Below are 27814 nucleotides of genomic sequence, written 5' to 3'. Positions count from 1 at the left end.
CAATCAGATTTGCCACTGGACCCCATGTGAATGGACCAGGAAGTGAGTCCAGAATGGGCTCTCTCTCTTCCGTCTAGAGTCGCTTCCCTGAAAAACAGTTACACTGTTGCTTGGGGAAACATGGCCACTGCCGGAGATTCGAGGGGAGAGCTTCAGAAGGAATTAGTCTGTTCTATTTGCCTCGATTATTTCGACGACCCTGTCATTTTAAAATGCGGCCACAATTTCTGCCGCATGTGCATTTTGATGCACTGGGAGGAAAATGGAGGCGACGATGTTGGATACCAGTGTCCGGAGTGCAGGATGGTGCGTGGTTTGTTTTGATAAACGTTGCTAAATTCTAGGTTACTTAGTTACAGCTGCTTAAATGCACATAACATATTATATACATTTGCGTCTTAATCATGCATAGTAACTCAATCCGACAGTCTAAATAATAATCGTACTTTACTATATCATTAGTAATAGGTGTGATTTCTCCGAACACATTTATTGAATCACAAGATACAAATCGCCGCATGAGATTTTTCTCAGTACAGCACCAACACTTTTCTGCGTCGTACATGAAACGGTGTCCTTTTTTGCAGGTTTTCGCTAAAATGAGTTTCACCAAGAACTACCTGGTAAAGAACTTAGTGGATAAACTGAGCGACTTCGACTATCTGAAGACGTGTAGGCCTTCTGCACCCCCAAAACCCGTGAAAATGGACGGGAAATGTGAGCGACACCACGAGGAACTCAAACTGTACTGCCACACGGACAGAAAGCCCATCTGCGTGGTGTGTCGGGAGTCCAGAGCGCACAGGTGAGGCCCCTGGGGCCCCCACGGCTGTCTCAGAACCTACCTAGACAAAACCGAACCCTTTTTGGGTGACTTGTATGATGGCCATCCAAAATATGCTGTCAGCTCAATCGGTTATGATGCATTGACCACTGTCTGAGGACCTGATGTTCTTTGTTGAAGAATGTTATGTTAAAATGGTCTTAGAAAATCAACCTCAATCATCTTTTTGTTATATTTCTAGACACCATGATGTTGCTCCTGTACCCGAGGTTGTTGAAGACATGAAGGTTTGTTCCTCAAAAGTTTGTCGGTTGTGTAACGTTCATTGATTTAGCCTTTCTGTCTCTGTCACACTTTTGTGGTGTCTGCTTTTTTCTCTTGTCCTCCTTCCTGTTATCTCAGTCTAAATGTCTGACTTGGCACTAGAAACCTTTTGACGTTCTTTCTTGGCTAACCTTGGGACTGGAACAAGGAGTAACTATCTGTCACTGTAGTGCTGTATGTGCGTGGCATTTAGCACTTTAAGTGTTTCTATTTAACAGACTCAGACAGCCTTCAGAGTAGACCGCCTTCAGACTGTCTTTAAAGGATTAGTTAACTTTCGAATTCAAATTATCCCATGATTTACTCACAGTCAAGCCATCCTAGGTGACTTTCTTCTTTCTGATGAACAAAGAGTTATAGTAAAGGGATGGTTCACCAAAAAAATGGATCATTTACTCATCCTCAAGTTGTTCCAAACCTGTGTGAATGTCTTTCTTCTGCTGAACACAAAGGAAGATAGTTGGAGGAATGTTTGTAACCACGCAGATCTCGGCAGCCATTGACTACCATAATACCCCCCCCCCCCCCCCCCCCACTATGGCTGCCGAGATCTGCTTAGTTACAAACATTCTTTCAACTGTCTTGCTTTGTGTTAGCAGAAGAAATAAATGTATACAGGTTTGGAACAACTTGAGGGTGAGTAAATTTATGAGGGCAGAATAAAATTTTTTGGGTGAACTATCCTTTTAATAAATACCCTGATGCTTCCAAGCTTTATAATGACAGTGACGGGGTCCATTGAGCCTGCTCCACATGGCTCCTGGGGGTTAATAAAGGTCTTCTGAAGCAAATCGATGGGTTTTTATAACGTTTTAAATATGAAGAGTTTCGTTGCAAAACGAGATATATCCATTTTGAGAAATGTTGGTTATTTGACATTATTATTTAAGACATCAACAGTCAAGTTCATTCACAATTTTTTGTACATTAAACTATTACTTGAGCTCAGTGAAGGCCGGGACACAATATTCTTCAAATCCAGGATATTTTTTATTTAATTTTATGTCCATAAATAAGTCAAAAACCATGCCAAAATGCAACATATTTATCTTAACATTGTCAAACATCTTAAATTGGTTAAAAAAACAATACATGACATGACCAACATTACTCGCAGTCGCACGATGACAACAATTAATCTTTGGATGTTTTCCCTCCCCTGAATGCCTTGCCCGTTTGGTCTTCTCCCTTTGATGATTTTCTTAAGATGCCTTCCTCTTTCTCCCAACAGCAGCTGGAATGACCGGCTCCAATCCGTCATCGAAATCCATAACGTTAGCTTGACTCTGAAGCTTTGATTCTCTGACTGACAGACAGCTGTTGATCAGTGACGTAGCCTACGTGACGGACAGCTCGCCTACAGTATAAACTGGTAAACGTTTTTTAGTTAGCCTATTGAATCCTCTTTTTAAAAATATGTTTTTTGTTTTGATATTATCGTTAAATCACTGAGCAAACTCGGAGCACTTCACCGGCGGTGACTCTCTCCTCGCGTGACATCCTGAGCTCGCGCAGCGTCCTAAACGTTCTATATCGCACTTTGTAAAGAAACTGGGCTGGCGGATATCGCGTTTTGTGAAAAAATACATTTTGTAGTTGGCTTAAAATGTACATTTTCAAATCTTATTAATGGCAGCAATTCACACATAGATTAAGGTACATCGAAACAGTGATTTCCAATAATAAAATCCAAATGTCAAAAAATGGCGTTTATCGCGTTTTGCAACCAAACTCTTCATATGGATATTTTTCTTACAATGTAAAATATCTGCCTTTCCTATTCAACTTGCACCAAAAGTGTAAGGCCCCCGATCAGACAGAACGTTTTTTTCAGTTTTGAAAACGCGTGGCGCACCGCACTGCCTTTTTTGGTTGATGTTTTTTATTTTAGAAAATAGCAGTACGCTGCGTTTTTTTTTTTTTTTTTTTTTAATTTATGATTCTAGGCAACACCCGAATCAGCTGTGCTGTCAGTCTAATCAAGATAACCGTCACCACAACGGAAGGCCCGCCTCTCCATTCATTTGATTGGACAATGGGGGAAAACGAGATGATGTCGGGCGCTTTTCTGCTCAGAGTTGATTTTTTTTTAAGCTTTATGCGGTCAGAGTGCTCCTTCAAAAATGCGAGGCGCAGCAGGTGGTTAAAACGGGAGGCGCCCGGAGCGTATAAGCAGCGCACATAGCGCTCACTGCCAACAGAAGTCTATTCAAAAAAGGCGCCTCTTGCTGTAAAAACACATTCTGTCTGATCGGGGCCTAACTCAATTTGCTTACGCTACATCCTAGTGATACGTCGCATCAATTACGCTTTTTCTGTAAGTTGAATACAGAGGGCGGTCGGGTGGAAGCTTGATATTTTACTTTATAAAGTTTTAAATATGGATATTTTATGGCTTTTATTAACCCCCCCGGAACCGTGTGGAGTATGTTTATGATGGATGGATGCACTTTTTTGAGCTTCACACTCGTGGGCCCTGTTCACTTAAGGCCCGGGTATACTTCGGCCGTCCGCGTTCCAGCACCGTCCGCATGACGTATTTTTCGTCATTCGGAGGGTTCGCGGCCGGCCGCACACCCCGTCCGCGCGCAGCTCAAATTTCGTGGCGGTCCGCGTGGGTTTTAGTTAATTAATGGCGGCGGAGAAGGATGCGAGTGAAGCCATTCATTCTGTTGTGGCACCGCTGCCGAATATCCAGAAGTTAAAGCCGGAGCAAGAACAATCTTTGCTGAGTTTTGTTGGTGACCATGATGTTGTGGCCCTCCTCCCCACAGGGTTCAGGAAAAGTTTGATTTTCCAGCTCGCTCCGTTAGTGGTGAAGGAGTTGGCTAAAGCCCTATATTCGGGCGGTAATTGTTTCTCGTGGGGTCGGAAGGTATTGTCATCATTTACAGGAGCTAGTCAGTGATTTTATTGCTTCGCTGTAATTTGGATGCATTTCTAGAAGGGCTGAACGATACATTGAATTTCATCGTCATCGCGATATGAACTTGCGCGATGAACACATCGCAACAGACAGCCTGACACGATAAATAAGGGAAAACAGTTTATTACATGCGCCAAGTAACGTTTTCTGAATACTTGGATTTGCCTACTTCCACATTGAATTGCTTTTTATAAGTGTAGGAATGCGGCCATCAAATCCTGCTTAGCCTAAACATATATTATAAAATATTTAGCTAACGTCAAACGGGGCCAACGGCTCTTGGGCTGGTAAATAGGAGAATGTAAAGTCGCACGTCCACTAAGCAGGAGCACCAGCGGTGGGCGGACAAAACACTTTTTTTTTTTGTATGTGAAGCTGTTTTACGTGAATATTATGACACGAGTGAAGCACAAAGCTTTATTTACAAAATAAATAATAGGTTCGCAATTAAATGTTACATCACAGCCATGGAAACATATGGATTCAGGCCGAACGAGAGAGGAAGGCTTTGTGTGGTGAGCTAAATTTAAGTTTGCTTGCGTTTTGCTATCTGGTCACACGATTTTCCACGAATTTAACAATAGGCTTACTCCATTTTATTCTACTGGACATGGAATCTCTTATTTATTTTCCCAAATCCTCATTTAGCCTACGTCTCTCACAGGGGATTAAACGTTTCTTCCTTGTTTAATTTATTTAGGAGTAGGCTATATTCGCATCATTTACTGTGGTAAAGTAGAAAATGGAGTAGGACCGATACATTTTACTTCAAACATTACTTTATTTAACACAAAAGTTTGTGCTGCTATTAGACTTGGTCAAGTTTATGTGTGCGTAATTCATACACGCCGGAGATTTTTAGTTTCGCTTTCTCTCCGCGCATAATCAAACACGGCCTCAGTTCCTGACCCTGCGGAAGATCATTTAGTTTTTCACGTTTTACTACAAGCAGCCGATCAGTTTTGGAACATCGGGTGAAAACATGAAGATATTAGAAAATGATGCTTCTTTCCTGCCCGTGTCATCCCTTTCAGCGCAAAGAGGCATGACGCACGTCTGTGAGGAAATATAAACATCTTTTCTTTAACTAATATTTAACTTATATTATTTATATTTCGATTATTTACAGATATTTATTTACATTTTTTACAGGCTGTAGTATGTTGTTTCACTGACGGAAGTAGGCCTACTAAAAATAACACGCATGTTTGAGCCATATATTTTTTTATTTTCAAAATGTAGGCTATTTAATTGATATATATATATATATACACCTCAATCTCAATTAAATAGCCTTCATTTTTAAAATAACATATATAAACGAATAATATATTTAACAAGTATATAATGAATTTATATATATATAGCCTAATATAAGCTATATAAAAAATATAGGCATGCATGCGTGTGTAGCCGCCACCCCCAACCACCGCGCCACTGCACATTTACACTGTTATATTTCGTTCTCCCTTCTCTTTCTTTAATATGAAATGCTGTTTGAATTTCCAAGATAGAAATGCGTTCTTGCCCTGGTTCTGTTGTTCTGGATCCATCTCTACCTCTAGCTCCCGCTGCTCCATCTTCCGACTCCATTGATCACGCAAACTGCTTTTTTTCGTTTTCATATTGGGGCTTCTGAGAAATGCATCGAGTTGCCTTAATTTATTTAGAGAGTAAATAAACTCATGAAACAGAGAAGTAACGTTAATGTTATCCATTGATTTCAACAATGTAACTGTATTCTAAATATCAACTATTTAAATTGTAGTAACCGTAACGGAATACAGTTACTCATAATATGTATTCTGAATACGTAATGCCGGTACATGTATTCCGTTATGCCAACCCTGAACACGACCTTAAAGCACTAAGACATGGGAACAGTATAGCTAACATTCACATTTGAATATTTATCGCAAGTCATATCGTCATCGCAATATTAAACAATGTTATCGCACATCGCAGCTTTTCCTCATATCGTGCAGCCCTAATTTCTAGACTTGTATTTCTTTAAATGCTGGCAAGTATTTACAAGAGCAATATATTTCATCACCGCTCTAAAGATAAAAAGAAAAGCACGTAAACATTTGTATTGGGCCGTTATTTACAGCAGCATTTATTCTTATCATACCAAGCATATGACATTTTATTTACAGTATACAATCATGTTATGGACCACATGAGCAGAGCGTTCCCGATCACAAATCTCTCCCCTCCACCGTGAATAAATCACCATCCCAATGCACTAGTTTTAGGTTTTATCACTGAGGTGGCTGCACAATCAGCACATTTATTTTTACAGACTTCCATGAGAGAAACAGAGGCGAACGGCACATGACATAGGTCACGACCAAACGTTAGCGATTGGTTATGGCAGATCAAGAGTGGCTTTGGGCAGATCCAATAGTTTTAAACTTCAACAGAGTGCCAGCCTTTAAGGAAGTTAACACTTCTCAATGGAGAGTGGCCAGACGCTCTGTACAAATGAAATGTACGAGAGTCTGGTAGGACCAGGCTACTGTTCACTGCCATTATAAAGTTTGGTAGAGTCAGGATATTTATTAATTAACTCTGATTGTGTTCATCAGTAATAAGGAAGTCATACACATCTAGGATGGCTTGAGGGCGAGTAAATCAACTAATTCTTCAGGTTGCACATAGTCATTGTTGTTTTCAGAAGTCGAGACAGCTGTTCAAACTATATCATTTATGTTCAGTGTTCAGAACAGAGTGTGAAATGAATACCAGCCAAATGCTGGTGCTGTTTGCACAACGGCAGGTAATTTTGCTAATTTATTTGCCACTTTGTCTGATACACAGATGTGTGTGTGTGGAGATTTCATCTTTTAATGTTCATGGTCTCATGTGAATGCTCAAACTGAACCTTGACCGTTTACCATTTTGTTTTTCACTTTGAGGTGCATAGTGAATGTAGAGCATTGTATATTACATTTTTAATAAATAGTAAATTTGTATACACTCTATTATTAAAATATATTGATGTATGTTAACTAATGTTTATATTATATTAATAAAATATATTGTTGGTAACGCTTTACAATAATTCCTCATTTGTTAACATTGTGTTAACTAACATAAACTAACAATGAGCACTACATTTGTTACAGTATTTATTCATCTTTGTTAATGTTAATAAAAATGTCAGTCATTGTTTGTTCATGTTAGTTCACAGTGCATTAACAAATGTTAACAAATACAACATTTGATTTTTAATAATGTATTAGAAAATGTTGAAATTAAAATGATCTTGGATTAATAAATGCTGTAGAAGTATTGTTCACTAAAGGAGTTAACTAATGAAAGCTTATCGTAAAGTGTTACCACATTGTTCAAATGTACACTACCAGTCAAACGTTTGGAAACTGGACTATTTTGATTGTTTTTGAAAGTCTCTTCTGTTCATCAAGGCTGCATTTATGTTATAAAAATTAATAAAAAGCTGTAATATTGTGAAATATTATTAAAATGTAAAATAACTGTTTTCTATTTGAATATATTTTAAAATGTCATTTATTCCTGTGATGCAAAGCTGAATTTTTGGGGAAGAACTTAAATAAATGAATACATTTATTCAGCAAGGATGCATTAAATTGAACAAGTGACAGTATAAACATTTATAATGTTGCAAAAGCTTTATATTTCAGATTAATGCTGTTATTTTGAATTTCCTGTTCATTAAATAATCCTGAAAAAATTGTACACAACTGTTTTCAACACTGATAATAATCATAAATGTTTCTTGAGCAGCAAATCAGCATATTAGCATGATTTCTGAAGGGTCATGTGACACTGAAGACTGGAGTAATGATACTGAAAATTCAGCTTTGAATCACTGAAATAAATAGCATTTTAAAATATATTCAAATAGAAAAAAATTATGTTAAATTGTAAAAATATTTCACAATATTACCGTTTTTTGCTGTATTTTGGATCAAATAAATGCAGCCTTGGTGAGCAGAAGAGACTTCTTTCAAAAACAATCAAAATGGTACAGTTTCCAAACTTTTGACTGGTAGTGTATATATTTTATTTTTAAATTCCAAATATTATGGCTGTTTGTTGTTAACCTAAATTAGGTTCCAAAAAGAAAATTGTATCTGTTATTTTAAAATTCGATGATTTATTTGAATATATTTGGAAAATAAAATTGGGCTCACTGTGACTACTGGGCAAAAAGCTCATTTCTTACTTTTCTGGAAACTTCCACACAAGGAAAGTGTGACGCATTTCACAGATGTGAATTATCTGTTCCTTTGGATTATTGTGATCCTCCCTGTTCACAGCCCAAGGTCAAACATGTTTGATGTCATGTAAAGCAGCAGGCGAGTGTATAAATGAAAGAATATTCTTGTGTAGAGCTGAAGTCTGCAACACTAAACTCCCTCACAGTCTCGTGTCCAGTTTCATTATGGGAACTGCAGACGCTTAACTATTGCGCATCTCTGCTGATACAGTAATAAGGTCCATGCATGTCCACAAGATCCTTCCCAGAAATGTTTGTTTCCTTTGCATAACATTTGTGCTGTAACACTACAAGTTTTCTCTCTTATTTTAATATGCAGAGTGAGCTCAAGCTAAGACTCATCAAGCTGAACTGGCAGAAATCCATGTGTACTAGAGTAAAGAGCACAGACGAGCAGGCCAAATCTGATGTCAAGGTATGAAAGCCAGATTGTTCCCACGCTGACTTTGCGTACATGCAAATGACTTAAAATTGCTGGTTATGTAACCCGCTGTGGATTTCTGATCCTGATGGCAAATCTCAAACATTTGTGTCTCAACAGCTCAAAAAACAAGCCTTGAAGGAGAAGATTGAGGAAGATGTTGGCGCCCTGGTTCAGTTTTTGTTGGATGAGAAGGATGATCTGTTGGAGAGGTTAGAGGCCGAAGCGGTGGCCACTATCGGGCTGATCGATGCCAACCTGAAGCGTGTGGAGAGCGAGGCAGCCAAAGTGGACAAAGCCATCAATGAAATTCAAAATCACCTGAGTGACTGCTCTAACTTTGAGGTGAAGAACTTCAACAGCTCGTGTTTTTAAAATAAAATGTATATAATTTTTGTGTTTGTTCATATGAAACCTGTTCACACCAAGAATGATAACTATATTGGCATCCACAAAACATCCAAGTTATGTTGTCTGCCGCCTTAAATGCTAAAGTCGAGTGGATTGTGATTGGCTGTCAATTTTCATTATCGTTATCACTCTGTTCTCATAGAATTGCCATTGTTATAATAACTTCATAGCTATAGTTATTATAAGTATCGTCATTGGTGTGAACAGCCCTTAATTTTGAAATTTTATAAAACAAGTATATCTTGCCATGTGTCGCAAATTGCAACTTTGTTTCTTGTAATTGTGGCTTTACATCTCCCAATTGTGACTTTTTTTATTATAGATTATTTTCACTGTGTGACCTTAAATGATTAACATTGAACTTTTTTTACCCCCCTCCAGAGTATCAGTCATTCATACTTAAGGTATGTAAGTCTTTTTTTATTCCTTAAAGGCACAATATGTAAGATTTTTGCATTCAAATATCCAAAAACTATTTGAACAGGTGTTCTGTATTTTGTTGACTTGTGTACTTACATTATCCCAAATGTTTCCAAGAATGTTTAAATCTAGAGAAATAAGCCATTCTAACCAGGACACGGTCCGTGCATCCCCTATCAATGACTTAATGAACAAAATTAAACCATAGAAACACCAAAGACACTTTAATATATTGTGTTTTATTAGACAGACGAGCAACTGTTTGGATACATTCATCCACAGAAAAATAATCGTTATATAGCTCAACACAGTTAGTCTCGTGTTTAAATCTCGTTTTCTTAATTTACCGCGAGTACCATGTTTTACCATGCCTAATAGCGCAATTTACTGCAGTGTTGGTGCGTTCAAGTCATGTCGTAAAAATCGTACATGAACGCCACCACAAAGTCGTAAATACCAGTGGGAAGTTCGGGATTTCCTTTAATCCCTGATCTGTACGAGTTGGGGGCGTGTCATTGAGAAACATGGCGGAATCAATGGATGCAATATAACGGGTATTTAGCAGTGACACTGTCAGGCTTTGTCATTTACAACAAAGTAAGCTAGCATTGTAATATAACTATTAACCTAATATATAACGATAGTTTACAGTGGCTTCATAGATTAAATTAAAAACGTAAAAGATTAAAACTCACCTGATGCGCATTCTTTGTTCTTCATTTTCTATAAGAAGAAGTATTTTTGTGGAATTCATTAAAAGAAGGTACACCGCCATCTTGCGCCGACCAAAGAGACTTGAACGCACATGATGCCGTAAACACGACTTCTCACCTCTTAAATACAAACATCCCAGGAGGACTTGAACGCACCATATGCAACTGGTGTCTTATAGCAGCCGCTGAGCGAACTCACAGTAGCAGCATTATAACATAACTTTCATCACACTCAAATGTATCTACCTACTGTGTTACCTAGGGGTGGGAGAAAAGGTCGATGCATCGCGATTCGCTATCCAACGATTCAGAATCGATTCTCCAAAATTCTGAATCGATTCTGTGTTCAATTCAAACGGCCACTTCATCACTGTGTGCTTGCGCGGTCACCGGCCAAACAGAACAACCTGTTGATAGGCGAACGTTCGTATGCTGGTGAATTGCCTTCGTTTGAGATAAAATGGACAAACTACGACCTGCTCCGGGGCGTCGCAGCCGTGGGGACACTTTTCCCGGTGAGAGGGTTCAACACCCGCACGTTTTATGCCGTTTTTCCGCAGTTTTGCTCAAACGCCTTACAGCAGTCGCTCCTCCGTTTCTCTGACCGCTCTGTCTCTGCGCTCGCTGCGGCTGCCTCCCCATTTCAAAAATGTTTTTTGCCTATTAAATGCAAAGTTTTTCATTTCAAAAGCACTTCTAAATTAAGTTAATATTTCCAATAAATGAAATTCTGAGCCAAAATAACGAAGTGGTGCTCAAGTAGGCTATACAGCGCTTTCTTTGCCATGATTAATAACACAGTCTCCGATGCGGTGGCCGGGACATAAACCTACCAACATCCGTGGCATAAATTTTGGAATGACTTATCGAATATTGATGAATTACTGCACAATGTTTCAAACGAATGGAAAATTCTGAACAAAGGCTTCGTTTTGGTGAGTGATTCGTTAAATGTCTCTAACATGACTGTTGCAGCTCGGCAAGTTCTCTCGTGAGATGTTATGCGCACACACTGAATTTGGCTTCTCAGCGAGCGCTAAAGTTGTTTTTCTTCTGCACTAGCCTATGTTTTAAAGATTTCTTTTGTGGCTCTAAAAGCAAAAAAAAAAAGTTTACTTTGGTTAAAGACATTTTTTGTTAATGTTCTAAAGAAACTAAACAGTTCTCAATTTACAACTAAGTGTGACAATTTTTAATTCTTAATGATTGGTCTTTGCAATTGCATATATGGCTTACCATGTTTCATTCAGAGCTTGTTAATCTTGAATATAACTTTTAGGGCTGCAACTAATGATTATTTTAATAATCGATTAATCTGTTGATTATTTCTTCGATTAATTGATGAATCGGATAAAAAAAAAACAAATTGCAAATTCACAGTGCAAAAAATCTTCAGAAAATGCACAGGTTGCTACAATAAATCTATAAATCTTTTTTTTTTTTTTTTTTTTAAAGAAAAATACTAATCAGAAAACTTAACAGGATGTTAGAACTTGTTCTCTACACCAGTGGTTCCCAACCACGTTCCTGGAGGACCCCCAACAGTGCACATTTTGGATGTGTCCTTTGTCTGACAGACCCACATCAGGTCTTGGAGTAGCTACTAATGAGCTGATAACCTGAATCAGGTGTGTTTGATTGAGGAGACATGCAAAATGTGCACTGTTGGGGGTCCTCCAGGAACGTGGTTGGGAACCACTGCTCTACACCACACTCACATACAAAATGAATGGGTTTAGTTAAATTGTTATGCATTAAGAATTTCTCTAAAATGTCCAAACCCATTATATACTCCTGGAGAATACATCTACTGTATTAACCTATTAATATGAACGATATTAAATCCAGACACAGATTTAACTGCTGTGACATATTAAAAAATATTATGTAACAATTAAATAAAACTCCTCCTCCTAAAGAAGAACACAATGTCTTATTTTCAATGAATGATATGCATTCTTTATAACAACTTGCATACAACATTCCTTATAGATTAAAAATGGATTAAATAATTAATGTATAATAAATATAATGAATCCTTAATAAAACTAAAGAGGTGATTTTCTCTGTCTTTTGTTGTTTGATTAATATTAAGAGCACAAATGGAAGCAGGTTAATGGACTGCTGTCACTTTAAGACCGAATGCTGACCGAAAATGACAATAGATATTAGTTATAGTTTTTGTCATTCAAAGCTGGTTTTGATTTTCGTCTCGTTTTTGTCTGTGAAAAATGTTGTTGATTAAAATACGGACAAATTATTTGTCAACGAATTGAACATAGCAACAGATTGAAAAATGAATGGGCCAAAAAAGGCAAGTGAATAAAAACGTGTCTTTAGTCTTGCAAACTATACCACCCCTGCTTTACTACTGTTATTAATAAGCTAACGCTAACTTGTCATACTTGTCAAGCTGGATAACAAACAAGCACCAGAAGAGCTACCGTCGTGATTATGAGCGCATTGCATTCAAGTTTCAAAATGTGAGGGCGTTCATGTGCAATGTTTACCTAGGAAACTCGTATTTACGATAATTCCGAGAGCACGTGAAGCCAGCATTAACGTTACCCTGCTGTTGAACTCCCTTCCTCCTCATCAAGGACTCCAAGATGTTTTCGTTTTAGCTGCCGAATCACCACCGTGGTGCTCCCATGCCATGTCGCGTCGCTTTTGCTTCAATTAACACACTTTTTTGATTTATTAATGATGCTTTTCGACTGGTACGCTCGGCTCGGTTTGCTTTTCCGCTGCGTGGTGCGATGGGTACAGCATGGCTCGCCCGCTTCCACTCTGCTTTGCGCTCAACCGTGCTTTTTTATACTCAAACATCTCCGTGTCTTATTGAGGGGCATAATAGTCGCGCGACACAACGAATCGATAATGAAATTCGTTGCTTTTAATAATCGATTTTTATTGATTCGTTGTTACAGCCCTAATAACTTTGTTAATAAAATAAAAGTATTGAAAGAAATCTTCATAATCATTTTTAATATGGCAATACTGTCAAACAGATATTCTAACTAAAAACAAAACACATATTCGCTCCAATTTTGGTTAAAATGTAAAGTTCATGTATTTGCACAGCAGGGTAATTAGTTACCAAAAAATGTATGGTAAGAATCGTTTTGGGAATCGGATCGTTACTCCCAGAATCGGAATCGGATCGAATCGTTAAGTGCCTTAAGATTCCCACCCCTAGTGTTACCCCACATACACATGAGCGGAAGAAGCAGAAGCGGTCGTCTGCTGCATAATAAAAGCTCCCCTGCTCTCAACCCGTGTGTTGCACTTGTCTCCTATTAGCAATCGTTCCAGCGCCTCGTTCCGCTCTAAAGGCTTTCAGCCCCACCCTGCTTCATACTACAGTAACGTTAATAAATATTTAATACATTAGCTCATCCATGAATATGATTTCTGCCCGAGTCCTGACGGATTTTTAGAGGTGAAGACAACAACTCACATGATTCCGCGAAATCAAGGCGTCATCAAGCTGCGCCTTTGTTTTGAATAAGCGACCTCTAGTGGTGAAAATTACATATTGTGCCTTTAACCTGCCTTGCTAAAAATCTGTGTATTTTTAGGGTTTTATCTTTCATAATCTGTATTTTTTTTTCCTCGTAGCCCTTGCCACGTCAACCTCGGCGTCCAGGCTTCTAACTCTCCTCCAGATTTCTCAGAGTTCACAGGCCCCTTTCAGCTCATTATGTGGAAGAAGATGATGCACGTGTTACACACAAGTGAGTGCTTTTGGTGTGGTCACATTTACCATTGGAAAATTTTCATGGGCGAAATCCAGTCCTTTCAGTAGGAATCCACGATATGGGGAATTGTGCGCGAAAGCAGTGCTTCATGCATTACAACAGTTAGCAATAGGCAAATTTTGCCGAAATCTTTGAGATGTGGTGTCTAGTCATGTGATTTGCTCATGTTTAGTTAACATGACAAACGGCTAACCAGATGTTCCCTGTTTTCCAGTGCCTCAGAATTTGACTCTAGATTTAGACACCGCTCACCCCTCGTTGGCCATCAGCGACTTCGACACCAAGGTGGAGGAGGGCCGCGTGCGCTCCCAGGAGCCCGACATGCCGCAGCGCTTCACGCGTTTTTTCGGGGTGCTCGCCACCGCCCAGTATTCCAGCGGCCAGCACTACTGGGAGGTGGATGTGCGGGACAAGGGGGTCTGGTATCTGGGCGTCACCACCGAATACAGCAACCGCAAAGGTTTCGTAAACCTTTCGCCCTCTGCTGGCTACTGGAGCCTGTGTCTCCAAGACCGACTGTACGCCAACGAGGAAGACTCGCGTGTGCCCGTGGCGGACTACTGGAACTCTCCTCGCGTCGGCATCTTCTTAGATTACGACCGGGGCCACGTTACTTTCTTCGACGCCGTCACCATGAAACGCATCTATAACTTTGTCACATACTTTGACGAGCCCGTCTCACCCTTCTTCAGCCCGGGGAAAAACGACCCGGGTAGCCGACTACAAATATGTCATTTCTACTGAAAGAAAATAAAACAAAAATGATAAATGCTCCTGTTGTTGCATTACATTTCAGGGCATTTTCCTTCCTGGAAGTAGGGAGGAAGTTTGTTTTAAGCTCTGCTGTGTCTTTGGATTCAGTTGATCTGAATGAACGAGTCGCGTAGAGCTTCGATACACCATAATCTGAAGGAGAGAAATGCATTTTCTTGCTCTTGAATTATGATGTACCCCCTCTGAAATTCAGGTAGAGAGGCATTGCAGGTTTTTACGCACATGTCGACTTTAGCTGCTCTGTGGCGTTTTGTTTTAGACCTCAGTGTTGTCTTTTGTACATCAGTGTAGAGGTGACGAAATCAGGCCAAACATGTATTAATGGTTGAAATCAACATTTCAAATTGAATTTTTTTTTTTGTCACTGTGTATTCCATTTTATGGCATATGTTCACATATAATTTTTTTAAATTTTTTTTACATGTTTACATATTGTTTTGCCGCAGTTTTGTTTTTCAGGAATGTATTTGCTAGACAAATAACCCCGTAACGTAATGTGTGTTACATAAAGGCTCTGTGTCGCGAACATACCGTAATAGCTCAGACTGCAATAGGTGCTATGCAACTTTGAGTGTGTGAGTTCTGACAAAGTAGGACAGATATGCTGTGAGGAGCGTCCTCCTGTTCATTGAATTATGTAAACGAGTTCATCCTGAAGCTTTGCCATTCGTGTTACATCATTTTAATGTACCTTTCAAATCCATTATATTAATGTTAATCGGTTTGATTTGTTTAGCAGAGGTCAAATCTGTCTTGCGGGATGATGGTGAAGAGAGATGCTGGGAAACGGACGTTTTTGTTTGCTTTTGTACTGAAACGAGCACAGTGACATTCCCGCACCTTTTCCTTGAGCTCAGATGGTTTGTTGTTTGTGTTGAGAACTATAGAACTAGTTCATATGCTAGAACCGCAGCAGTCATTTGTACAAAATGTCTTTTGAGCTGAAAAAGGATCAAGAAAACACTGGAGCAGATCACTTGTGGATCTTAAAGGAACACGCCATTATTTTTGAAAATAGGCTCATTTTCCAACTCCCCTAGAGTTAAACAGTTGAGTTGAGCGAGATGCTAACGGTCTAATCAGATTCAATGATCTATGCTAAGCTATGCTAAAAGTGCTACCATCAAGACCCGGAGATCGGCTGAATTGATTTGAAAACAGTAAAACTCAACTGTGTAACTCTAGGGGAGTTGGAAAATTAGTGTTCCTTTAAGAGGTTTTGTATATATGTTAATGTGAACATGTTCACAACACTTTGTTACTCAGCTCCATGATAAAAGCAAGGATCTAAGTTGCATTTAACATTTAGTATTTTAGAAATCGCTGTCTATTTCCTCATAAATGAGTTCAACTTGAAAACATTGACTTTGTATGTTTAATATTTTTAAACGTGGATTTCTTTTAAATGGTGATGTAAGAGAACCGTTACATCACCTTTGAGCGTAACCGCTGGATGGCACCACGAGTACATTTTACTTGTGTGACTTAAAACCACTGCAATGTTAAATGTTTTCTTCTGCAGTCATTTAAAAAATAAAATATTACAACAATTTTTTTTTCATTTCAGTATTTCGTAGAACCAGGAAGTTCCATTTTATATACATTTTTAAAAGTAAATCATTTTGATTCATGGTTTTAAAAAAAAAGACAATTTGATTGTTGTATGTACAGTTTTTATTCTAAACTGCAATAATTGACCAGTGAAATGAACATACGGTTGATTTTGTTGTTTTAAACCCATGAAGCACATTTATTAAATCATCTGTCCAAGCACTAGATCATGCATTGGATAGTGTTAAGGTCCATTCACACCAAGAACCAAATTAGTGTTCACACCAACGGACGATAATGTTGTTGTTTCTAAGCTCGCTGCTGCAGTTGTCAACATGAACGTCACCATCAAAGTGAAATAGACAATTCTTTTTTTTTTTTTATGGAATTTTGCAGTGTTTATTATAAATGATTTATCCGTGCACATCAATATATCTATTTTTTATTAACGTGTCCTCGTAATTTTTAATCAAAGCTTCTCTTCTGATGTGTTTACTGGTGTGAGGGCGGGACAACCTGTCACTCAGACGACATCACAGCAATAGCAAACCACAACCGTCCAATCAACTCCCAATACGCAAAATCAAGTCCCGCCCTACACTTTTTCGAGAAGCCGTTTCACTCGGATATACGTCACAATAAGGCCTAGTCCACACGTACACGGGTATTATTTATAAATAGAGTTAAATCGCGTCCACATGAAAACGCAAAAACATGAACATGAAGCGCTGTCAAGAGCACACCAACCAACAGGTGGCAATATAACCCTAACCCATGTTGGCCATGTTGGAAAAAGGGTTATTGCCAGTTCTGGTTCTGACGTAACAAGCCAAAATCGCTGGTTTCACTAGCTATGTTTCCATCCAAAGTTGCGAATGTAATTAATGCGCAAAAATGCAATATCGCATAAAACATTTGCACCATTTCCAGTGAGTCGAAGAGAACATATTCGTCACTTCCTGATAAACTACCGCTAAAACATCACTAAGAAACATAAGAGAAGCCACCATAAATAATAATTTTTGTATATAATAAATGATTTGCATCTCACTTGTCATGCTTTCAGAGGCAGATGCTGCTGTTTGGAAACGCGGTCATGTAAGACAGGAGTGAAATATACCGAGCATCTTTGACAACAGACTTCTGAATGACCAAAACAGCATTTCAGATGCTTTGCAAACAAGATTTTTCCGCTGGTTACTACAGTTATGCTGTTATATGAATTTTTTTTTTATGCGCATCAAGGAATTTATTTGATTATGGATTTCCATCATAGTTTATGTTTTCATATCGGATAGAAAATGTATCCGACTCAAATGAGCGCATCCGTTTTTTATGCGCATTTTTAGAATTTATTCGCATCTTGGCGTTCCCATTCAGCATTTTTTGATGCGATATCCCAAAATGCGCATAAAAATCCACTGCAACCGGAGTTCCTAAAAAAAAATCTTCACCCTGGCAGGAGTTTTCAAAAAAGTTTGGTTTCAGTGACCGGATACTGCGTTTGTGCGTGAACGAACGGCCAAACCGCATAGAAACCAAACTTTTTTGAAAACTCCTGCCAGGGTGAAGATTTTTTAGAAACTCTGGTTGCAGTGGTGTCGTGTGGACAGTGAAACCAGCGATTTAGTCTTGTTACGTCGGAACCAGAACTGGCATAACCTTTTTTCCTGGCTTCTGATTGGCCAACATGGGTTAGGGTTATATTGCCACCTGTTGGTTTGGTGTGCTCTTGACAGCGCTTCATAGCGTGTTTTTGCTTTTTCATGTGGACACGATTTAACTCCATTTATAAATAATACCTGTGTTCGTGTGGATAGGGCCTAAGAAAGAAAAGACTATTGCAACTTCTGATTCATGCCGAATTATTAGCATGCGGGTAATCGCTCTGAAGTCAGTTCAACTAGATATTGTTCCTCTGTGTCCTAACTGTTATAGCTGCGGTATACTATAGCTGTCATACTAGAGACATTTTGCGGGCACAAAAAGGTCTATTGTCAATATTTGAGTAATGTGTGCGGCACAGCTCATACTTTCAAAATGAGCTTTTTTTTTTTCCTTGGTTAATGTGGCGAATTTGTGGTAATCAATTTTGAAGACGTTGCGAAATCTGCATGGGGAAATATTTTGCTCTCACAAAGTTCCCGATTGTATGGATTCCTGACTGGATTTCTCCCAAGTGTGTCCATCCGCAGCACTACAGACCAAGCACCCCAATAAATTACGCCCCTACAATGAAAAGATGTCATCAGAGATTAATCCTGAAAAATCAGGATTACACTGATCCCAGCAGAAGGGTGGATTTCAGGAACAAGAATTCAATAAAACTTTAAAACTGGTCCAAAAATACAACATTTGTATCATGTAATATACAGTAGGGCAAAAAAGTATTTAGTCAGCCACCAATTGTGCAAGTTCTCTCACTTAAAAAGATGAGAGAGGCCTGTCATTTTTATAATAGGTACACTTCAACTATGAGAGACAGAATGAGGAAAAAAAAATCCAGAAAATCACATTGTCTGATTTTTTAAGAATTGATTTGCAAATTATGGTGGAAAATACATATTTGGTCAATAACAAAAGTTTACATTTACATTAAGTCATTTAGCAGACTCTTTTATCCAAAGCGACTTACAAATGAGGGCAATAGAAGCAACTCGAACAGTCAAGGGCAACAATATGCAGTTCATCAAGAATAAAGTTCATCTCAATACTTTTTTTATATACCCTTTGTTGGCAATGACAGAGGTCAAACGTTTTCTGTAAGTCTCCACAAGGTTTTTACACACTGTTGCTGGTAGTTTGGCCCATTCCTCCATGCAGATCTCCTCTAGAGCAGTGATGTTTTGGGGCTGTCGCTGGGCAACATGGATTTTCAACTCCCTCCAAAGATTTTCTATGGGGTTGAGATCTGGAGACTGGCTAGGCCACTCCAGGACCTTGAAATGCTTCTTACGAAGCCACTCCTTCATTGCCCGGGCGGTGTGTTTGGGATCATTGTCATGCTGAAAGACCCAGCCATGTTTCATCTTCAATTGCTGATGGAAGGAGGTTTTCACTCAAAATCTCACGATACATGGCCCCATTCATTCTTTCCTTTACACGGATCAGTCGTCCTGGTCCCTTTGCAGAAAAACAGCCCCAAAGCATGACGTTTCCACCCCCATGCTTCACAGTAGGTATGGTGTTCTTTGGATGCAACTCAGCATTCTTTCTCCTCCAAACACAAGAAGTTGAGTTTTTACCAAAAAGTTCTATTTTGGTTTCATCTGACCATATGACATTCTCCCAATCCTCTTCTGGATCATCCAAATGCTCTCTAGCAAACTTCAGACGGGCCCGGACATGTACTGGCTTAAGCAGGGGGACACGTCTGGCACTGCAGGATTTGAGTCCCTGGCGGCGTAGTGTGTTACTGATGGTAGCCTTTGTTACTTTGGTCCCAGCTCTCTGCAGGTCATTCACTAGGTCCCCCCGTGTGGTTCTGGGATTTTTGCTCACCGTTCTTGTGATCTTTTTGACCCCACAGGGTGAGATCTTGCGTGGAGCCCCAGATCGAGGGAGATTATCAGTGGTCTTGTATGTCTTCCATTTTCTAATAATTGCTCCCACAGTTTTCTTCACATCAAGCTGCTTACCTATTACAGATTCAGTCTTCCCAGCCTGGTGCAGGTCTACAATTTTGTGTCTGGTGTCCTTTGACAGCTCTTTGGTCTTGGCCATAGTGGAGTTTGGAGTCTGACTGTTAGAGGTTGTGGACAGGTGTCTTTTATACTGATAACGAGTTCAAACAGGTCCCATTAATACAGGTAGCGAGTGGAGGACAGAGGAGCCTCTTAAAGAAGAAGTTACAGGTCTGTGAGAGCCAGAAATCGTGCTTTTTTGTAGGTGGCCAAATACTTATTTTCCACCATAATTTGCAAATAAATTCTTTAAAAATCAGACAATGTGATTTTCTGGATTTTTTTTTCTCATTCCGTCTCTCATAGTTGAAGTGTACCTATGATGGAAATGACAGGCCTCTCTCGTCTTTTTAAGTGAGAGAACTTGCACAATTGGTGGCTGACTAAATACTTTTTTGCCCCACTGTACACACAACACATTTATTTTTGCTTTGCTCATGATTAGTTTAACTGTTAAAGTAATACATTAGAAATAGACATTATTAGGCTACCTATTAAGCCTTTCGGTAGCTTACAGTAAAAGTAAAAAAGATTTTGGCGCCATAAAAGAATCCCCAAACAGCTGTAAATATCAAACAAAAATATATTTAATTTAAAGTTTTTTTTAATCACTTTGACTTTTGACTGGGGCATCTCTTATAATTGATAGAAAGTTATTTGCGTGCGAACGCAAGGTTTCTCAGGTTTCAAGGTTTCTAAACTTTTCTGAAAGAACACAAATGATTGAAATGTGCTTTTTTTTCCCCCAACTCATATTTTTCCCATCACTATGTCCCTTTAGGGGCTCCGTAGAGCACTAGTAATCCAGATTTGGTATTCTGAAAAAGAGTATGTGGATCAGGATGAGCCAATGGAATTTTGCTTTGAAAAACTGGCACAAAAGTACGATGGACTTATTTTAAACATGGAAGTATTTTAATTATGAAACTCTACAGTAAATTTTCATTTAATGGAAGGGTTAGGATAACGTTTAGGGTAGGTTTTTAATTAATTCTATGTTTTACTAAGCTGTTATTTCACACTTCATAAGATTTGAAAGCAATATAAGTTGGCCATACAAACATTCCATTCATAAAAAAAAAAAAAAAAAAATAGTTTTAGTCAATGACATCTACTCTTGTTTCTTCGCGGGAGGCGTTACTTGTAGTAGTAGGCGTAACTTGCAGGGGCGTGGCTTGTAGTACAGCAGGACACAGACAGACCAAAAATTTGCTGAACAATAGTAAACGTATAGTTATCGTTCTTAGTGTGAACAGGCCTTAACTGAGGATGACAGCTCTCCAAAAGCAACTAATGTCAGCTTGCAATTTGCATATATTATAAATTAATATACAGTGTAGAATATTTGTTTTTGGCTATTACATATTTTTTATTTCCAGCCTGGCAATAGCAAATCATTACAAGTATCTCGCTGCTGCAGAAACCATATTCAGACTGCTGGTAAAACATGCAAAAACGTTATTTGCACAGATATTAAGATTCAGCTGTGAGCCGCCGTTCATTAACCTTGTACAGTATTACTATTAAGGAGACGTGGTGTCACATAAACCTTCAAAGAGACAAAGGAAATACCCACAAACTTAAAGGGAGGTCGCTGGTGACGAAGGACGATCTCGAAACAAATTATTCAGGAAACTGTGTACAAAACGTTAAATAAATAGACAAACGAAGCATAAACTAATACTGACTAAAGACAACATTTGGTTGCTACACTGAAAATCTGGCATCTGTATGATTATTTACAGAGAAGAGATATAATGCCATACTGATCATCCTTATAGAACATTAAAAACAGAGGGGCTATCCTTGAAATACTTGGGTTTGGTTATATTTCTATTTTCTTGTTAACTTGGATTTTTCGACATGTAAAGTAGCCTCGTGCTTTAGAAAAATAAATAATTTGGAATGGAAAAAAATATGTCCTTTTTGGCTCCTTTCGTTAATTGTTTTTTTTGAAAGAGCGCAGCAGGGAGGCGCATCACTTCCTGTGCTGCGAGGGATAATCAGCTCTGATGTTCAGTCTGAAGGATTTGAACACCCAGTTGGCTGAAAGCACTCACTGAATAGCTCGGGTATAGTGAAATCTCAGTGGTAAATGCTAACAATACAAGAAGCCAGTGTCATTTACATGTTACATACACCAAATATGTTCATATGTACATACATTTGTGTATTTACAAATGTAACAGAATTAAAATACACAACTGTTGCAGTCATTGAAAGGTCAATCACTATGAGACGGGAGAGGAACCTTGGAAATAATCGACTTTTCGGCAAGGGTTTAAGACGCTATTAACAAAATGTTTTGCTATATATACTGTGTATATATATATATATCATTTTTATTTATACACAACTTACATGATTTCTAATAAGAATCTGTGCTTATTGATATGGTTTCTGTTATTTACAATCAACATTCCTGGTTTAGTACAGAAGCAGTTCTTTGTTTTGGAACATGAAAATCAGTAGAAGTTTAAAGAAAAGTGCTTTTTGTTCATTCGATTCTTCCTTTCTGCTTTTGGTTGAGGATTTCGCTGTTATGACTATGCGAACTGTGACGAACCGAAGTCTCAGGAGAGTTTGTGGCACCCCGTGGCAGTACCTGAGGCGTTACTGCAGGTACCGGTAGACTTTGAAGCAGTGGTTGCCAGAATCGGCCACCACAACATGGCCGTCGGAGGTTAACGCGAGACCCTGCGGCCCATACAGAGGGTCAGCAGTTGTGTTGATGTAGGAGAGAAATGAGCCTGAGCAGTCGAACACCTGAGAGAAAAGAGACAAACTTGTTTTGTAGAGACTGGCGTCTGAAAAAGTGCTTTTAAAATGACTCGTGGAGATTGTGTGGATGTTTAGAGGATTCAGTACCTGTATTCTGCTGTTGCCCCAGTCTGCTACGATGATGTTGCCGTTAATATCAACAGCGACCCCTGTGGGAGCATTAAACTGGCCGTTTCCCTCTCCATGGGACCCAAATTTAAACAAAAACTCCCCATCTGCACTGTAGACCTGAGGAAATACACATTTTAATCACCCACTTGTCACTTACAATTAAAGATGCATTCTGTAATTTCCCCCATCATTTAAGTGTTACACATAAGAAAAGAATAATACATTTGAAAATATATTTCAAATCATCCAGTCTTTTTTTGAACAGTCTACCTAGTAATGGGGCAGCCATTTTGAAATCACATTACACATGCATATTTCGTTTTACCTCTGTATATATACATATACATCAATCAGGCATAACATTATGACAGGTGAAGTGAATAACACTGATTATCTCTTCATCCTCAAAGTTGATGTGTTAGAAGCAGGAAAAATGGTCAAGTGTAAGGATTTGAGTGAGTTTGACATGGGTCAAATTGTGATGCTAGACGACTGGGTCAGAGCATCTCCAAAACTGCAGCTCTTGTGGGGTGTTCCTGGTCTGCAGTGATCAGTATCAATCAGTGGTGAACCGGTGACAGGGTCATGGGCGGCCAAGGCCCATTGATGCACGTGGGGAGTGAAGGCTGGCCCGTGTGGTCTGATCAAACAGACAAGCTACTGTAACTCAAACTGCTCAAGAAGTTAATGCTGGTTCTAATAGAAAGGTGTCAGAATACACAGTGCATCGCAGTTTGTTGTGTATGGGGCTGCATAGCCGCAGAACAGTCAGGGTGCCCATGCTGACCCCTGTCCACCGCCGAAAGTGCCAACAGTGGGCATCAGAACTGGACCACGGAGCAATTGAAGAAGGTGGCCTGGTCTGATGAATAACATTTTCTTTTACATCACGTGGATGGCCGGGTGCGTGTGCGTCTCTTACCTGGGGAACACATGGCACCAGGAAGCACTATGGGAAAAAGGCAAGCCAGCGGAGGCAGTGTGATGCTTTGGGCAATGTTCTGCTGGGAAACCTTGGGTCCTGCCATCCATGTGGATGCTACTTTGACACGTACCACCTACCTAAGCATTGTTGCAGACCATGTACACCCTTTCATGGAAATGGTATTCCCTGGTGGCTGTGGTCTCTTTCAGCAGATAATGTGCCCTGCCACAAAGCAAAAGTGGTTCAGGAATGGTTTGAGGAGAACGAGTGTGAGGTGTTGACTTGACCTCCAAATTCCCCAGATCTCAAGCCAATCGAGCATCTGTGGGATGTGCTGAACAAACAGGTCCGATCCATGGAGGCCCCATCTCGCAACTTACAGGACTTAAAGGATCTGCTACTAGTATCTTGGTGCCAGATAACACAGCACACCTTCAGGGGTCTAGTGGAGTCCATGCCTCGACGGGTCAGGGCTGTTTTGACAGCAAAAGGGGGACCAACACAATATTAGGAATGATTTAATGTTATGCCTGATCGGTGTGTATACAATTTTCAAAAATCTGTAATACTGTGATATATTAATACAATTTAAAAAACTGTTTTCTATTTTAATATATTACAAAAAGTATATATTTATTCCTGTTGTGGATGAATCTGGTCTCTAGATATGGTTCAGGTCCCTTCCTTCAATGTAAGTTTTGAGATTGTTTTTTTTTATGTTTATTGTCCACCAGGTGAAAATTGTAACTACGACCACAAGATACACTCACCTTGACGGAGTGGTTATGAAAGTCTGTCACCACAATTTCATTCTTGTTGTTGACAGCAACAAAGTGTGGGCCTGCATGTGAGGAAACAAAGAGAAATGGAGGAGAAGAAAGATTCAGACATAATAAACACACAGAAAGAGAGCGGAGAGGAGAGCAGGGATGTCATGTGATCAAGATCTCATAGTGTAAGGAAGCCTTCATCCTTATCATTGAACAATTTGATTTTTTTTGCCAACATTTGATTAGAAAGACAAAAGCACAAAATCATATGCTCTTGAATTCAGTTCTAGAATGAAACTTAATTTCAATAAGATAAATCACCACATTCTGGGATGAGAATTCACTCAATACTTACTGAACCCAGGGCCAGATTTACTAAACTTTTGCTCCAGTGCAAACTTTGCAACACTTTTTTCTAAAAAGGAATGGGAAAAAACACAAACAAGGGTAAGCAGAGACAAATAAACGACAGAGCAGAAGGGATTGACACAAAAAAAAGTGCAAGAGCCACTTCAAAAACATTTCAAACGGAGCAAGGATGAAAATCATCCTTAAGTGCTGGAAACATGCAGACCAGAAGAACAAATGGAAGACTGTCTAGAGATGCACATCCCAAACCAGTCTGCAAGCCACATGCACTTTCTTAACAGGGGTTAGGAAAAGGGACGGATGTATTGAAATAGTAAAACAAGCAGCAGAAAGGAAAGTGTTGGACGAGCTTCACAAAGCAGGACTAATATGTGTGTATCTATCAGTGTCTTAGTAAGAGGCTCTTACATGTATGCATGCATTGGCCATCATTATGTATCATTCAGACAGATAATGCAACTGAAATATGGCTAATGCTAAAGTGAAACACAGGAACAAAACTAAGGCAGGGGAACAGGTTTAAATCCTTTTAGACACTGGAACTGAAGCCTGTGTAAATCTGGCCATTTCTGTATAAAAACACCAGCCTTTTGCAGTGTTTGTCTTCCCAGAATGGTTCTCTTAGTTGTTGCTTTTGTAGTGAAACATCATTTAGCTCTTGTTTCTTTAATGTTTGTTAAAGAAATGTCAACATTTTAGGTCACAAGAAGAGTCCTGAGCCGGACAAATGAGGTATTAGGAAGAGATATTAGAGGACAAGCAGTCACAGCACACAACAGGGGGCGCCAAAGACACTTCTGCAACTCTTTAGTGCTTAGGTTAACCACCACAAACCCCATGACATTATTGAACGTTGGCTCTATTAGCATACAAATACAGGCTGTGTTCAATCGCTGTACCTGCGAACTGTCTGTCTGAAGTGCCTCTGGCTCCAAACTTGGTCACTAGTTTGCCATTAGACTGAAAGATGAACACACAGCAGGCTTTATTATCCACTGCGATGATATGACCGTTCCTGTCCACGGCGACTCCTTTGGGTCCCATCAGACGGCCAGCACCGATCTTATTCTGCATGGGGCACAGACACAAAGAGAGGGTCGTTTAGAGGACCTTATTGAATGGCTCTTAGGAATATGTGATTCTGGGTAGCTGAATCCTTGACAAAATTCAAGAAACAACTGACAACTCATCTCTTGCATGAACCTGCAACCTTAAAACCAACTAACAAAACAACCTTTTTTGCTTTCCCTATTTCTAATATTCCTTCTTGTTCTAGCTTGCACTATTGTATTCCTCATTTATAAGTTTATTTGGATAAAAAAGTCTGCTAAATGAATAAATGTAAATTAGTCAATCATGGCATTGAGTTTTTATGTTTTAAGGGGACATTCAATAGACATAATGATTTTAATAGTGTACAAACTGTATATTCTATCCCCTAACCCTGAACCTACCAATTCTAGGTTTTCAAAAAACATCACTTAACCCTCAAGCCACCCTCGCATAACAGCCCTTAATCCCGCCCTCGTGGACACATTTGGGCACGAAGGTCACAAGTGTGATTCCAAATTATTATTATAGATGTTATATCACCATCTGTGATAAAAATTAATTCCATCAATTTATGCCTTTTTTGTGATTTTGGGTATTAATGAATTTATTTACCTCTAAAAGTTTCATATTTTTAATGTAAAATATGCTTATTTTTATGTTATATTTAATTTCTTTAACATACCAGCAAGTCCAGAGAGCCAAAACCTAAAAATATGGTAACTTTGGTGACCTATGATGGTATTAATTTCTTTTTAAAGCTAAAATATCAATAGCCAGTAGATGGCAATACAAATAAATGCTTGCATATGGGCTGAACTCTGTAAAACCATGTTTTAACAAACATTTTTTTTACTTTTTTTTAAAAGCTGTCAATAGTTCAGTATCTATCAAAAGTGGTCCAAGGAAGGAACAGTGGTGAACCGGCAACAGGGAATATCGTTTTGGCTGCAAAAGGGGGACCAAGACAATATTAGGAAGGTGGTTATAATATTATGCCTGATCGGTGTATATATAGTCAAACCAAAATGTATTTAACATTTCTCACATTATCACAACTTATTCGCTATAGTTTAGAAAATGGTAATAAAATATGACAAGAACTAACTCTATCAAGAAGTTGTTCTGACACAGTTTAATTATGTCAGATAACTTTGATAGAAATGTATGTAATGGATTACAATCAACCAATCAGCTGTAAAATTTAATTACACAATTCGATAACACCAATTTAGGTCAACCAATTACCAAGCAATGCTTAATTTTGTTCAGTTTGTGGTGTTAAAGGTCGCATTACCAATTAAAGAAAAAACACTTAACTTGAAAACATGGTCAGGTCAAAGTGTCTGAATAATTTTGGTCCCAAAGTTGTATCATTTTTGTGTATAATATGTCACAGTTTACTTTATTTTGCTATCCTCACTTACATAAATGAACTAAAGTGTCCTGTGACCATCATTTTTGGTTTGACTGTATATATACTGTAAATTATGATAAATAATAACCTTGAATTTCCCATCAGGGGAGAAGATGCTGATCCATCTGTTATCATAATCAGCTACTATAATGTCTCCATTCGTGTCGACTGCCACTCCTGTCGGCCTCTGCAGTTGTCCTGGGGAACGACCTCTGACCCCAAAGCGTGCTTTGAACTGGCCATCATTGGTAAACACCTTCATAAAAACAAACTAAAGATCAAATTTTGCACTGATTGCAATGATCAATCTCTGTATTGATACCAAGTAAAATGACTGTGACACATTGGTTCATTACTTA

General features: G+C 38.9%; 2 protein-coding genes across 3 annotated transcripts in view; one reads left to right on the top strand and one right to left on the bottom strand.

The window, feature by feature from the left end:
- The first annotated feature begins 32 nt into the window (after positions 1–32).
- trim47 (tripartite motif containing 47) lies at positions 33–16326 on the top strand. Of its 2 annotated transcripts, XR_013815529.1 has the most exons (9): positions 33–306; positions 588–805; positions 1026–1071; positions 8618–8713; positions 8840–9064; positions 9512–9534; positions 13885–14000; positions 14239–15816; positions 16001–16326. XR_013815529.1 is itself a non-coding variant. In XM_079803914.1 (8 exons), the coding sequence occupies exons 1-8, from the start codon at positions 121–123 to the stop codon at positions 14766–14768; spliced, it is 1440 nt and encodes a 479-aa protein (XP_079660040.1). In that variant the 5' UTR covers positions 33–120; the 3' UTR covers positions 14769–16326. The 2 variants fall into 2 exon arrangements, 1 of the variants encoding a protein (XP_079660040.1); XM_079803914.1 differs by having other exon boundaries at positions 14239–16326.
- Positions 16327–18406: 2080 nt separating this feature from the next.
- Positions 18407–27814, bottom strand: part of trim3b (tripartite motif containing 3b) — a 44646-nt gene continuing 35238 nt past the window's right edge. The window contains exons 9-15 of the mRNA XM_079803913.1: positions 27544–27711; positions 25888–26056; positions 24975–25034; positions 24620–24690; positions 22901–23041; positions 20397–22798; positions 18407–18792 (exon numbers count right to left, since the gene is read on the bottom strand). Coding sequence (XP_079660039.1) covers positions 22646–22798; positions 22901–23041; positions 24620–24690; positions 24975–25034; positions 25888–26056; positions 27544–27711 — 762 coding nt within the window. The 3' untranslated portion in view covers positions 18407–18792; positions 20397–22645. The remainder of the gene's footprint in view (positions 18793–20396; positions 22799–22900; positions 23042–24619; positions 24691–24974; positions 25035–25887; positions 26057–27543; positions 27712–27814) is intronic.

The sequence above is a fragment of the Gobio gobio genome, assembly GCF_949357685.1.
Source record: "Gobio gobio genome assembly, chromosome: 22".
In the NCBI taxonomy this organism is placed as follows: domain Eukaryota; kingdom Metazoa; phylum Chordata; class Actinopteri; order Cypriniformes; family Gobionidae; genus Gobio; species Gobio gobio.
Note: the sequence above shows the minus strand (reverse complement) of the source record. Positions and strands in the feature narration are given on the sequence as shown.

Bases quoted from the DNA above. Each gene is read 5' to 3' on its own strand.
- trim47 (XM_079803914.1), top strand. From the start codon at position 121: ATGGCCACTGCCGGAGATTCGAGGGGAGAGCTTCAGAAGGAATTAGTC. The intron at 1,072-8,617 runs GTTTGTTCCTCA...TTTAATATGCAG, and splicing joins AGGTTGTTGAAGACATGAAG to AGTGAGCTCAAGCTAAGACT. The intron at 14,001-14,238 runs GTGAGTGCTTTT...CCTGTTTTCCAG, and splicing joins GATGCACGTGTTACACACAA to TGCCTCAGAATTTGACTCTA.